General features: G+C 40.0%; 1 protein-coding gene across 1 annotated transcript in view; it reads right to left on the reverse strand.

Annotated features, from left to right (window-relative positions):
- Nucleotides 1-4,927: 4,927 nt before the first annotated feature.
- ANO6 (anoctamin 6) overlaps nt 4,928-14,530 on the reverse strand; it is a 158,765-nt gene continuing 149,162 nt past the window's right edge. Inside the window, exons 18-19 of the mRNA XM_006888231.1 lie at nt 11,344-11,449; nt 4,928-5,125 (exon numbers count right to left, since the gene is read on the reverse strand). Coding sequence (XP_006888293.1) covers nt 4,928-5,125; nt 11,344-11,449 — 304 coding nt within the window. The remainder of the gene's footprint in view (nt 5,126-11,343; nt 11,450-14,530) is intronic.

Genomic DNA, 14,530 nt, shown 5'->3' on the forward strand with positions numbered 1-14,530 from the left:
CAGCTGTAAGCAGTGACATTATTATTTGAAATATAATTAAACTTCAGTTCCCATTTGTTATACAAGTGACACGCGATTGATGAAAAATAGCAATGATGGTGTATAGTCTGTGAAGAGTTGCACTACTAACACAATGGAGGCAACTTTCTGGTTGTTCAAATCCACCAGCTGCCCCCAAGGAGAAAGACAGACTATCTTCTTCTCCTTCCATGTGATTTGTTGTTAAGTGACATCAACTCATAGCAACTCTATGTACAATAGCTCTGAACCCAGTCCTATCCTGAGCCAGTCTCACTGACTCTAACACATCTAACCCCATTAGTGTGTCATCTAATCCATCCCATCTTATTCAGGGTCTTCCTCTCCTGCTCTGTCACTCCACCCTTCCAAGAGTGATGTTCTTCTCCAAGAATTGGTCCTTCCTGGCCACATTACCAAAGTATGTGAGACAGAGCTTCAAAATCCTTGCCTCCAAGGAAAAACTCGGTTTTACCCTCTCCAAGACAAACTCATTTATTCCCCCGGCAATTCATGGTATGTTCAATAATCTTCTCCAGCACCACAACTCAAAGGTACCAATTCTTCTTATGTCATCCTTAGTCATTGCCCAACTCTCTGATGTACCGCAAATAATTGCAAAGACCATGGCCTGGATCAGATGCACCTTAATCTTTCGATTGACATCAGCCTGCAAAAACTGGATGGTCAACTATGAATTGGTTCCGACCTGGACTTGATGGCAGTGAGTGAGTAAACAGCAGATCCCCTACTTGTCTGGTTTGCCATAGTATTGTGGCTTGCATGTTGCTGTGGTACTGGTGACTGTGCTACTGGTGGTTCAAATACCAGCAGGGTTGCCTAAGATTCAACAAAGCTCCCAGACCAAAAAAGAGTAGGAAGAAAGTCTCGCATTCTACTCCCCCAAAGTAGATTAGCCAATGAAAACATTATAGGTCACAAAAGACCGTTTCACTTACTTGCTTTGAATATGCCCTATCTTTTTCTCTCTCTCTCACACACACACACTCTACCTTTGTGTCAGAACCAACTGATAGTTGAACCTCCACTGGGTTTCTGAGGCTATAAATTGCCTTGGAGATTTCCCCACTAAGCTGTTCATGGATTTGAACTGCCAGCTAGGGACAACCTTTGTGTCACTGTGTATCTCCTTATGGACTATGAACATGTGATCTGGCAGGTTCAATTGTTGAAAAGGGGACATTATGTTTGGTGAGGGAGACAGATTGTCACCATAGCAGTGATGACGGACTTGAACTTGGTGGTGACTGTGAGGCCTGATTCAGGACTAGGCAACATTTCATTCTGTTGTACATAGTTAGGATCAAGTAGATGGCAGCTGTCTCTACCTAAATATCAGATATATATTTTTTTCCCTGTGCTTTACAAAACATTGTTGTTGCTGTTAGATGCTGTCAACTCAACCATGACTCATGGTGAGTCTATAAAATAATAGCCTTGAACCCTGCCCTACTCTGCACCATCCTCGTCATCCCTCATGTACTTGAGTCCACTGCCACACACCGTGTCAATCCATCTCTTTGAGGGTCTCTCTTTTCACAGACCCTCCAGATTTCTAAACATTATATCTATATCTTTTTCCATGAACTGACTCCTTCTAACAGCATGCCCAGAGTATGTGAGACTACATCTTATCATCCTGCCTTTTAGGAGCATCCTGGCTGCACCTTCTCTAAGACATACCTGTTTGATCTTTTGGCTGTCCGTGGGATATTCAGTACTCTTCTCCAACACCACAGCTCAAAGGTACCAATTCTTCTTTTGCCACCCTCAGTCACTTGTCCAACTTTCAGATGCATAGGAAGTAATTATAAAAGACCATGGCTTGAACCAGACACACCTTAGTCTTCAAACTGACATTGCTGCCTTACAATAATTTAAATAGAGTGGGCTACTGTATTGTTTGTAAAAATGAATTTATTATAATGCTCATAATTACAAAAAGAATATTAAAATACATAGAAATTAACTTTAACAAACATTAATTACAAACTTTACATCTTATGCCACAGTGTATGAAAAGCATCATGGATATTTTGGTTCTTAGTTAAGTTGCTCATGCATTTTAACTTTTCAAATATAAAATGAACAAGAGAAAACAGTACAAGAAGGGGTTCAATGACAGAGCACATTCTGCCCCCTACTGTGAATTAATGTTTTCTGAAATTTAAGAAATACATGCAATAAAAAAGGAATTCGGTGACAAACGATTTACAAGATGTTTTGTTTATTTTTAAAACAAGAACAACAGCTTTCCCTTTCTAGTGACACAGCTAAAATATAGAGGGAAATTTAGAGAAAAATCCCCTGAGTGCTTGGGTCTAATGCTTTCATTTATTAAAACTCACAGGCATTACAAAAGAATGTGGAACTAAGATTTCTCTAGTGGTTAACACTGGGCAGGCTTCAGGCCAGGTTCTGCCCTCGTGGTCAAGGACAACCACCCAACGGTTTCCCCTGGGTTTCTGCTCACTGCTGCCTGCAGACAGAGCCCATCCTTGTTTTCCTTCATCACTGACACATCAGCACTGGAATTACCATGTCATACAGCCCCTCTGCTGCATTAACAGATGCAGGGTTTTGTCCTCACCTGTCCACAGCAGCATCATTTTAAACTACAAAGGTGATTTTCTTGGCCGGGATCATGAAAACATGAATCCACATTTCTTCTTAAACTCTATATACAAGGAGACAGGTAAACAGACTTTTCTATGCTGACGTAAACAAATGTGCAACTGCCCAATCAAACATTAGGAGATAGTCATACATGTCAGAAAAGAGAAGAGGTAATATGTGAGAAGTGTCACTCACCTCCAGGAACATCTCACAGGTGAGTGGGGACAGGAGAAAGGGACAGTGGTGCCTGGTCTCTGCTATAGAACAGGAACCAGCTCAATGGGAGCCAACCTCTCTCCACGGGGCCAAACTTCGCCTCTCCCTCCCAGTGTGGGCAAACCTCCGGGGACTTGTCCTGAGGTCTCCCTGGCCACATCACTAGCAAGAAGGCTCATGAAATGCTGTCCCTGACCCACCGAAACAGCTGAAAGTCCAGAACACTAGTTGGATGAATCCAACAGAAATACTGTTTTTAAAAGTAGATACTTCAATGGAAGGCATTTGGAATTGTGCTCTGGAGTTACTCTATTGAACCACACTTCTAGAAGCTCGTCATGGAAACTTGTTTTATTTTCCTTTGTCACAGAGGTGAGATCCACACACAAGGACCCTGTCTAAGTCACCTTCCGTTTCTATACCTGGCACTGACCTGGCACCAGCCAATATGAGAGGGGCAGGCCCCGTACCTTCTCCAGAGCTCACCAGAGGGTCTCTAGCACTTAACAGGCAGTTAGAGCACCAAAGGCTGCTAAATAGGACAAAAATCAGCTCAAAATAGGCTTGGTGGTGCAGCGATCGATAAAAAGTAACCACCAGATGATGTTAGGGTATAGGACCAAATTACTGTCCTTTATTATTAACGGCCTGTTTGATTCTAAAGGAGGCTGGAAGCATGACTCACATCCAGAGTCTCTTCTGGATTAGGAATAATCCAGATATACCCATCTCTATGTCCTCCCACTCCAACACTCCTCTAATACAAACATACAATTACATATATACTGAGCTGGGAATAGGATCCTGGAGGGTACAAGGAAGCCACATTCACTACGGCTGATGCTTTGGTATGCTGATCACTTTGGCATTTGGAGATAAAGGCAAGTCATGCAGAATCCCTGAAGAAAGGCACTCCCCACACAGAACATGACCTGTGTGGGTCACAATTCGGGCACTTGTGGTTCTTTCAGCCATGTGTGGTGTCCTCATGTCACGCTGGTTTTGCAGTGAGCCACGAGGCTGCTCAGTGATTTGTAATATTGCTTATCCTGTATCAACTGATGGGGAATTGATGGGTTTATCTCTGCCAGACCATTATGCTGATAAATCTGTAATTTCAATCACTTGATTTAATTTTCTTTTTTCAAGAAATGACACATCGTTAGAATCAGTAAATTAATTATCCTGATCAGTGTGAGTTACAGTTCTATTTGAATCTGTAACTTTCCCCACATTTGTCATCTTATTCCTTTGAGGTCTGCAAAGCAGTCAACATTGATTAGGCACAGAACATTCTAGGAGTGCTCCTGGAAGATAAAAGGTGTCACTGTTGATTAGCACAAATATGCTTCAAAACCTTGCTATCTTCATTCCAATCCATTACCAGTATTTCACAGAGATGGAACAACAGAGCAAAATGAAGACTGAAATGATTTCCTCCTGTTAGCTGAGAGGTCCCCTTTCTGTAGGGGTGTGATAAATACACTTAAATATTGTGAGTTCTTGAGTCTATTTGCCACTTAAACAGCATTCAAACTCAATTCTGATTTAGCTATTTTTAATGACACAAAAGCTATTAAGGCAGTGGCATGTCTAATCTTTAATGATGGTACTGTATGAGGAAGATAACCCTGGAACAGATCTGGCAAAGTGAAGAAACGGAACACTGCCTCACAATAAAGGCAACCACGTGCTTGAGAGCAGAGAGGAATAAAAAGTAATCAAATTCAGAGGGGAAAAAAAATCCATTCTGCTTTAGAAGTAAAGGTTTTAAGCATAACATCCGACTTTTCTGTGTTCCTAAAATTCCAATTTCTATTAAAAAAGTAACATTTTAAGTTTTCCGGGTGATTAGTTTTATGCTTTTCTTGATCTAAGTTGTACATTTTCCAGTGGCTGCACCACGCGCTGAAACTGAACAATCATCTACATGGAAATGGCAATAGTTAAGACGCGTATTTGCCAAAGTGATTTAGCTTAAACATTCTCATTAGTGATTCATAATAGGTTTTGACAGAACTAAATTCTTTAAAGTGCTTCTCAGAACATAAAGCTTTTATTCTGATTTTGGTCGTAAATGATTCGCTGCTCCTTCTACTAGCTTCTCAACTATCACTCCCAAATTCTTTTTGATGTGATTCTCATGAAGAAGCTTTTGGGTTAGGTATTTCTCTCTCTTGATCTTGCTCTTCGTGGTTTTCGATACATCTGGGATTACGTAGGAAATGAAGAATTTCACAGAGTAGATGACATGCTGCGGGAGAGAAGAAGTAAAATCAGTCACAAAGAAGTGAAGGAAAACACACTTCCTGTCATTCAGGTTTCTGCTAGTCATTATTTGGGACAAGTCTGTGGATAGATAATCATGAACACAGACAATGTCTGATACTACAAGGTAATGAATGATGTGGTTCCACCTAAGATTTGCATTTTGTTCTTTGATAACTTTAAAAGAATACTACTTGATGTGTACAAAGTCCTAGTGAGGAAATGGTTAAGTGCTCAGCTGATAACCACAAAATTGGTGGTTTAAATCCACCAGACACTCTACAAGAGAAAAGGTATGATGATCTATTTCTCTAAAGACTTCTTGTTCTTTTGTACTACAGAGTTGGAACTGATCTATAAGTCATCCTCTGCTGGGTTTTCGGAGGCAGTTAATCACACAGGAGGAGACTGCCATCTTTCTTCCATGGAGCAGCTGGTGGATTTGAACCCTGTGCCTTCAGGATTACAGCAGTGCTGAGGAAACCCTGTGGGACAGTTCAACTCTATCCTATGAGATTCTTATGAGTTGGCATTTAGTCAACAGCACACAGTAATATTTGTTATGCTGTTGCTTTTGTTGTGAAATGCTGTCCAATTAATTTTGTCTTACAGTGACCCTATGCACAACAGATGGAATCTCTGCTCAGCACTGAAGGATATGATATGTGGGACAGAATTCATTGCAAAAAAGATAAAATACTAGTTACAAAAGATAACAAGTATCAACCAACACACAATTAAACCTAAGAACGAAGTTACTGGTAATGCTCTCACATTGGCTGTTTGCTCCTTTTCTCAGAGCCCCAAGGATCAGCAAAGGGGAAAAAGATGGGAGGAAGGACATAGCAAAGACAATGAGGTGAACAGCTGTCACAGCAGGTGGAAAGCCAAGCAAGTCGTGTTCTAGGAGGCTAGTCAGGGAAGAGTTTCAAGGGAAGAGGGGTGAACTGCTTTAAATGCCACTCCCCACTAAGCAGTACAGTTTTTAGGTGTCATCAAGCACTCTTTAACTCATAGTGATCCTATATGAACCACAAACCCGATGAACCTGGCTCTATCCTGTACCATCTTCACAGTGATGTGCTTGAACCCGCACCCTCAGGCACCATGGCAATCCATTTTTCTGAAGGTCTTACTCTCTTTCTCTGGCACTCCACCTTTCCCAGCATGACTGATGTTCTTTTCCAAGAACCAGCCCTTCCTGACAACAGGCCCGAAGTATGTTTCACCATTCTTGCCTCTCCGGAGCACCCTGGCTGCCATCCACGTGATAGTCAGTACTCTTCTCCAGCACCACGCCTCACATCAATTCTTCTGTCATTGTTATTCACCTTACAACTTTCAGAGGTATAGGAAATAACTGAAAACACTTGGCTTGGATCAGGTCCAACTTAGTCTTTTTAAAAATTTTTTATCTTTCTTTTTTTTATTTTAATGAAAATTTACAGTGACTTTGGATTTCCATTCATTCATTGTTGCACACTTTCCTCCCTGCCCACCACACCCCACCCCACCCAGTTCACTTTTCTCTTTGAAAAGTAAAAAAAAAAATTCTTTCAGTGTTATACAGTCCCTCCCGCCTGCCCATCCACTCCACTATGCAGCTTTCATTCTGGACTTTTGTTATAACAATAATACCTAATTATATATTCCTCCTAAACCGTTTTCTCCCTCATCTATTTCAATGCAGACACATTATTTACCCCCTCTTAGATTCTCCCTAACCCCAATGTCAGTCCCACCTTTGTGACTGAGATATTTCACTCAGCATAATGTGCCCCAGGGTCACACCCTTGTTTTTCAATGCAGCATAGTATTCCATTGTGTGAATTTACGAGACCTTCTCTATCCACTCATCTGTTGAAAGGCACTTAGGTTGTTTCCAACTCTTTGCTATTGTGAACAAAGCTGCACATGGGTGTGCATTTACCGTAGTCTTTAAATTGACTTTTTTTGTTCTTTAGCATTCTAGAAAAGTCCTTGACAGCAGATTTTCCCAATGCCACACGTCTTCTGATTTCTTGACTGCTATTACCCTATGTGTTGATTATGCATCCAAGGAAAATTAAATTGTGACAACTTCAATCTTCTCTTCTTCTATCACAATGCTGCCCACTGACTAATACAGTAGTGAGGATTTTTATTTTCTTGGTATTGGAATGTAATCCATATCTTTGATCCTTCAAACAAAGTGTTTCAAGTTCTCTCCACTTTCTGTATCCAACGTGGTGTAAGATCTGCATACAGATTGTTGATGAGTTTTCTTACAACCTTGATGCCATATTCTTCTTGAACAGTACCGTTTCTTAAATTATTTTTTCAGCATACAGGTTGGATTAGGTATGGGAATAAGATACAATCCTGACACACTAATTAGTGTGAGGATGGCGAATTGATCATGATTTTACTAACAGGATGACGACTAGTTACTCTGACAAGAGTGGTTTCTGTGAAGTGGAAGAGGTGAAGATATAATTGGAATAGTGATGAGAGAAAAATTAAGAAAAGAGGAATTATGGACAGGAAGCATGGACATTTTCAAGGGATGAAGACAGAGAGCTTTCTTTGGTTTTTCTTTTCATTTACATCTGAGGTAATATTTACAGATTGGTACATTTTCAATCTTTAGTTATTTATGAATGTCTGGGATAAAGCTGATGTAGTAATTTGTTATGTTTTTAAAATATATAGCTAGGTTCAGTTTTCATCTTTTAAAAATAACTTTTCATCAATAGAAATAAGTTATGTTTGGCTTATAATTTTTTCTATTATGGCCAAATCCTCACAAAATGAGGAGCAAGTTTGTGTCCTTTTCCCTCTTCCAACCTTAAATATTATCTGAATGTGCTGTAGCCACAATGCTGGGGTAAAGTGACAAACTCGAGAGAAAAGCCTGGAAAATTAGTGGTTTGAAACACTTATACCAATGAGCTGGTGTTAATTCAGGAGCAGCAATTGATTTATAATAAACTTTTCTTAAATGAGAAGAAGCAAATCTTATTTGTTTAAATCACTATAGATGTTCTCTTTCAACTTAATAAAACCCTAGCTGATCACATCAACTGAACAAATTCAAGGCTGTGTAATTTTTCAGTAATCATTCTTTTGGGTAAGAAGTTGGCTGGATCAATACCAAATTTATAGCTCTCTTAGTCAATTTTTAGCCAAGATCCATCTAACATTTTTACAATATCCGTAGTACCACAGCCTCTTCTAAACCAAGCCTGTACTTCAGGCAATTCTCTGTTGATGTGCTGTTCCAGTAGTTTTTGGATAAGCTTCAGCATATTCTTGCTTGCATGTGATATTAATGATATTGTTAAATAATTTCCACACTCTGTGGGATCACCTTTCTTTGGAATGGGAACAAATATAGATCGCCAGTCAGTTGGCCAGGTGGTTGTACTCCACATTTCTTGGCACAACTTGGTAAGCACATCTAGGGTGTTTCGGCATCTGTTTGCCAAAATGTATCAATTGGTGTACCATTAATTCCTGGGGCCTTGTTTTTTGCCAATTCTTTTAGAACAGCTTGAATTTCTTCCTTCATAACCACCAACTCTTGCTCATACATTGTTTCATGGAATTCTTCTGTGTCCACCAATTCCTTTTGGATGTTGGCTGAAAGTAGGGAGTACCAGAGGAATGTCTACTGTGTTTCATTGACTATGCAAAGGCATTTGACTGTGTGGATCACAACAAATTGTAGTTAACTCTGAAAAGAACGGGAATCCCAGAACACTTGATTGTGCTTACACAAAACCTATACTTGGACCAGGAGGACATTGTCAGAACAGAGCAAAAGAGTACTAATACTGCATGGTTCAAAATTGGGAAGGGTGTATGCCAGGGATGTGTCCTATCTCCATATTTTTTCAATCTATATGCAGAACATATCCGAGAGGCTGGGCTGTATGTGGCATCAGGACTGGAAGTAGACTCATCAACAATCTGCATTATGCAGATGACACAACCCTGCTTGCTGAAACTGAGGAGAACCTGAAGCACTTGCTGCAGAGGGTCAAGGACTGCAGCCTTCAATATGGACTAAAGCTCAATATCAAGAAAACAAAGACTCTCAACACTGGGCCGACTGGCAGCATTCTGATGGATGGTGAAGAGATTGAGATTGTTAACAGCTTAGTTTGGTTGCTCCACAATCAACACTCTTGTCACCAAAAGCCAGGAAATGAAAAGATGAATTTCACTGGGAAGTCAGCTGTCAGAGACCTCTCCAGAGTACTGAAGAGCAATGATATCATTCTAGAGATTACAGTGTGCTTGATACAAGCCATGGTCTTTGCAACAACTTGTTATGCATCAGAGAGCTAGACAATGACTAGGGATGAAAGAAGGAGAATGAATGCCTATGAGCTGTGGAGTTGGAAAAGACGACTGACTGAATATATCCTGGACTGCTAAGAGAATGAACAGGTTTGTCCTAGACAGGTTGAAGCCAGGCTGCTGCTCCTTAGAGGCAAGGATTCTGAAGCTTCTTCTGACATACTTTGGGCATGTTGCCAGGAGGGACCAGTCCTTAGAAAGGGACAGCATTCTTGGGCGGGTGGAGGGACAGTGCAGGAGAGGAAGACTCTTGATGAGATGGATTGATTCAGTGACTATGATAATGGGGGTCGGTGTGCCAGAGACAAAGAGATTAGCAAAGGACAGAGCAAAGTTTAGAGATGTTTTACATAGGGTCACTAAGAGTCGCAGGCGACTTGATGGCACACAACAATAGTCAATTTTCAGAGTTAGCTAATTTTTGGAATTTAAAAACGCAATTTAAGAAGGTGAAAGGTAAGGGAAATTTGAAGAATCTGTTTTCAAAAACAATGTATTCAAATTTTTGAAATAAACTAGTATTTAAAAAGGTGTACATTATGAAAATGTAATTAAAAATACAAGAATAAAACTATTATAACAAAAGAATTTCCTCAAGGGCAAAGATAACATAATTTTCATGTGGAATAAATCCCTTCATACAGTTCAATGCTCCAAATCAAAAAAGGCCTCTATTAATACCAAACCAAATCCCCCTAACACACAACATGGCTTTAACTTTTATAGCAAATAACCAACTTCATTTAATTAATGAAAGCATTATGAATATTTCAGGTGAAACTTGATGAATATATGTGTAAAAAACGATCAGGGAGAGACACTACTGTCTTAAAAAAATACCAGAAGATAAGGGAAAAAAGTATCATACATTTTATGTACAGAATTATCAATACTTAACAGTTAATAACCAAAACACAAATCAAACGGAAAAGCTCCCACTTCTTCCAAGTTGGTTCTGAATCTTAACCACCTTCCTTTGGGATGCTGAGGTGTAAATCTTTCTGGGAAGAGACTGGCTAGCTTTCTCCCATGGAGCAGCTGGAGGATTTGAACTGCTGACCTTTTATTTAGAAGCCCCGTATTGTACACACTATATCGGGGGTCCCTTAAAGTTAATAATGGGTCAACCTAAATGATCGGCAGCTAACACTGATTTTCAGTTTCCAAAAACTGCACTTAATTACATGAAGAGATGCTACTAAACTTGCTTCATTGAATCCTGTTCCTGGTCTTGGTCCCCCAACTATGTTGAAACTTAACCACCTTAAGATGTGTGGAGTTTATCCTTCAATATGACTTATCCTAGCTGTTTGTTGACTTTGTTATGTAGGTGAGAAGGAAGATGTGAATGGAGGGTGTTGTTCTATACACAAGGGGATTGGTTATCTACCATTCAAGGGGATTGGCTGGTCTCAACAATCTACAAGGGGACTGGCTAATCTTGCCACCACATCGATCATGCCTGCAGCCAGAGGCACACAGATCTTTTAGCACTATTGAAGGAAAAGTAAGACAATGTGGGACCTTTTTGCTCCAGCTACACCTACAGCAGCACCACCTATGACCAAACTGGAGATCTGATGGGAAGGAAGTGGGACCTTGGTAGGGGTGGGTAGAGCCAGTATTAGCAGGATTGAGAATTCAGTTGGACAACTGGGTGTGGGAAGCCAATATTGGCTCGACTGAGCATTGGGAACACAGGCCTAAAGCTGCAAGGCTCGAGGTTGAGATCAGGAGCTGTTTTGGCTGTATTCTGATATTAATCTAGATTTTAACCATTTGACTTTCTCTCCCACCAAAAAATGGGTCTGCAAATATACATACAGCCTTATAAATGACCTTAAAGTACATTTTACCTACCTCCATGACAATGATAAAAGCCAGCTTAGCTGCAATCACATGCCAGTAGTAGATGTTATGTTTATACTCTTGGGGGTGTCCAGGTGGGTACCGAAAATCACGGTATCTAGAAACAAAGCAAAAGCAAGTTGAGAGGTCATTTATTACCATCAAACATGGTAAACAAAGGCCCATTTTGAAAAGACGTGACATTTAATGTAATGCTCTTTCAAATGTGACATCACATACATTTTCTATGAGAACTCAATTTGGAAACAAACCCTTGAAATAACTACTTCAGTGATACCTCATTTAACATGCAATGATATGATGGTGACAGCAGATTCCATTTTTGTGAGGGGAAAAAAAAAAGAATACATGTCTATGGGGAAAAAAGTATTATCAGTTTCTCTCTGGCAGAACTTGACCCATGCTTTCTTAAAGAGGATTAATTACAACAATGTAGCCTATTCTCAAAATAAAGAATATAAAATAGATTATTTACTTAAATACAGGCATCACCATGGTTGGGTTCACTCACCTGGATGGGACCATGTGCAATGCACATAATCCTTCCAGAGAATTCTCTGCTTTTTTAGAATCTTTAGCCTATCTCCTTGTTGTCTGATGTCACATGCCACTGCTGCTATAACAGTGCACCTCCCTCAGGTAGTACATCTCTAATCTTCTACCTGTAATCTATTTGACTTCATAGGGTTCAATTACTCACTGGCACTGCATAACGTAAAAGTAAGCAGATTCACTGAGGCTGTACTGTATGTAACTTTGGTTTATTTCTGGTACTTAGTTACATTGCCTGTTATTGGAAATTCTGAAGCAGTAGCAGCTTTGAGGGGTTAAGGAATCAGATAAAATGAATTTTTAAAGCCTTCTTTTGCATGAAAACTCGATGATTGAAAAAACTTATCAATAGGTTCATAGTTGATTTTTTTTTTTCTTTCTTGTTGTGGACCAGCAAACATATCCGACTGGCACAGGTGGAGATTGCCCCTCCTTTTCCTCTAGCGCATCTAGTGGATTCGAACCGTGTGCCTTTGGGATTGTAGGACAGCTTCTTGCCACTAGGCCACCAGAGCTTCCTCACAGTTGATTTTATCAGGCATTTTAAAGGAGCTCTGAAGGCCTAGTCCATAGGGAATTGCTCTGCTAATTCAAAGTCTAGGCACCTCTAGTGGTTTGGATTCACCAGGAACTCTGAGGTCAAAGGAAGGGCAATCTTTTCCTTTGTGATTTATAGCCTTAGAAACATAATACAAGGTCAGTTCTGAGTTGGTTCTAACTCAACAGCAAAGAATCTGTTAAATAACAAACCAGTGGGCATTGTGAGGATGGAGAATGATCAAGCAGGGTTGTATAATATAAGGTTGCTATGAATTAGAGTTGACTCCACAGCACCTAACAATAATAATATAACCTATCAGAAAGCTCTGGAGTACCGTAGAGAACAGTAGAATGCAGATAAATCCTGTCCTCACTTGCACCCTCCTCATCATCCCTAATACATTTGAGCGCACTGCTACAGTCACTGTGTCAATCCATCTCATTGAGGGTCTTCTCCTTTGCTGACCCTCCAACTTTCAAAGCATGTTGTCCCTTTCCAAGGAATAGCCTCTTCTAACAACATGCCCAAAGCATGTGAGGAGAGGTTCTGCTATCCTTGCTTCCAAAAAATGTTCTCATGCATGTTTCCAAGACATATCTATTTATTCTTTTGGCAGCCCATGGGATATTCAGTACTCTGCTCCAACACCCCAATTTGAAGGCATTAATTCTTCTTCTGTCATCTTTATTCACTATCCATATTTCAGAGGCATAGCAAGGGACTGAAAAGACCATAGCCTGAATCAGGTACACCTTACTCTTCAAATTGGCATCATTGCTTCTCAGTACTTTGGAGAGGTCAATGATGGTGGACTTGCCTATTGCAATACATATCCTGATATTCTGGTACCAATGGTGTGGATTAGGGCACCAACTAAGAGGATATTATTGAAAATTTCAATCTTTTCTCCATCTATCCAGATGTTGCTATCAGTCCAGTGATGAAGATTTTTTATGCTGTGGTGTAATCCATTTTGAAGGCTGTAGTCTTTGATCTTCTGCAGTGTTTCAAGTTCTCCTCACCTTCAGCAAGCAAGGTCATCTGCATAATGTTGATTGTTGGTGAGTTTTCTACGGATCCTGGTGCCACATTCTGCTTCACATAGTCCAGCTTCTTAAATGATTTGCTCAGCATACAGAATTAATAGGAATGAAGAAAGGACACAACCCTAACACACACTTTTCTTCATTTTAAACCACACACTGTTCCCTTGCTCTGTTTGGATGACAGCTTCTAGCTTCTTCATCTATATATAGGTTTTGTATGAGCATAATTAAGTGTTCTAGTATTCCCATCATTTTCAGTTAGAGCCATAATTTCTTATAATCTACATAGTCAAATGTATTTGCATAGTCAGTAAAGCACAAATGGATATTCTTCTGGTAGTCTCCACTATCAGCATGAATCCATTTGACATCAGCAATAATATCCCTGGTGCTACAGCCTTGTCTCAACCCAACTTGAACTTCTGGCAGTTCCCTGTGACTGTACTGTTGTAACTTATTTTGGTTGATCTTTAGCAACATTTTGCTTGCATGTGATATTAATGTCATTGCTTGATAATTTCCACATTCTGTTGGTTCATCTTTCTTGAGAGTGGGAACAAATATGGATCGCTTCCAGTCAGTTGGCCAACCAGCTGTCCCCAACATTTCCTGCATAGACTGGTCAGCATGCAGGGGCAGTGTCTTTAGTTGAAATACATCGATATTTCACTGATTTCTAGGGACTTATTTTTTTGCCAATGCCTTCAGTGCAGGATGAACTTCTTCCTTCATTACCATCGGCTCTTGCTCATATGGTACTTATTGAAATTCTTCTGTGTCAACCAATTCTTTTTGGTAAAGTGGCTTTGTATTCTTTTGATCTTCTTATTGATTCCTGGATCATTCAAGACTTTGCCTACAGCATCTCTCAGTATTACAATTTGGGGCTTAATACTTATAAATATTGTTGTTAATGTGTACCACTGAGTCAGAATCGATTCATTGCTGACACTCCAGTGGGTTGTCAGAGGCAATTTGATTGCATGGGAGAAGACATCTTTCTCCATGGACCAGCTGGTGGATTTGAACTGCATGCCTA

This window comes from Elephantulus edwardii, unplaced genomic scaffold (assembly GCF_000299155.1).
Source record: "Elephantulus edwardii isolate Elephantulus edwardi_28Jun2011 unplaced genomic scaffold, EleEdw1.0 scaffold00065, whole genome shotgun sequence".
Classification (NCBI taxonomy): domain Eukaryota; kingdom Metazoa; phylum Chordata; class Mammalia; order Macroscelidea; family Macroscelididae; genus Elephantulus; species Elephantulus edwardii.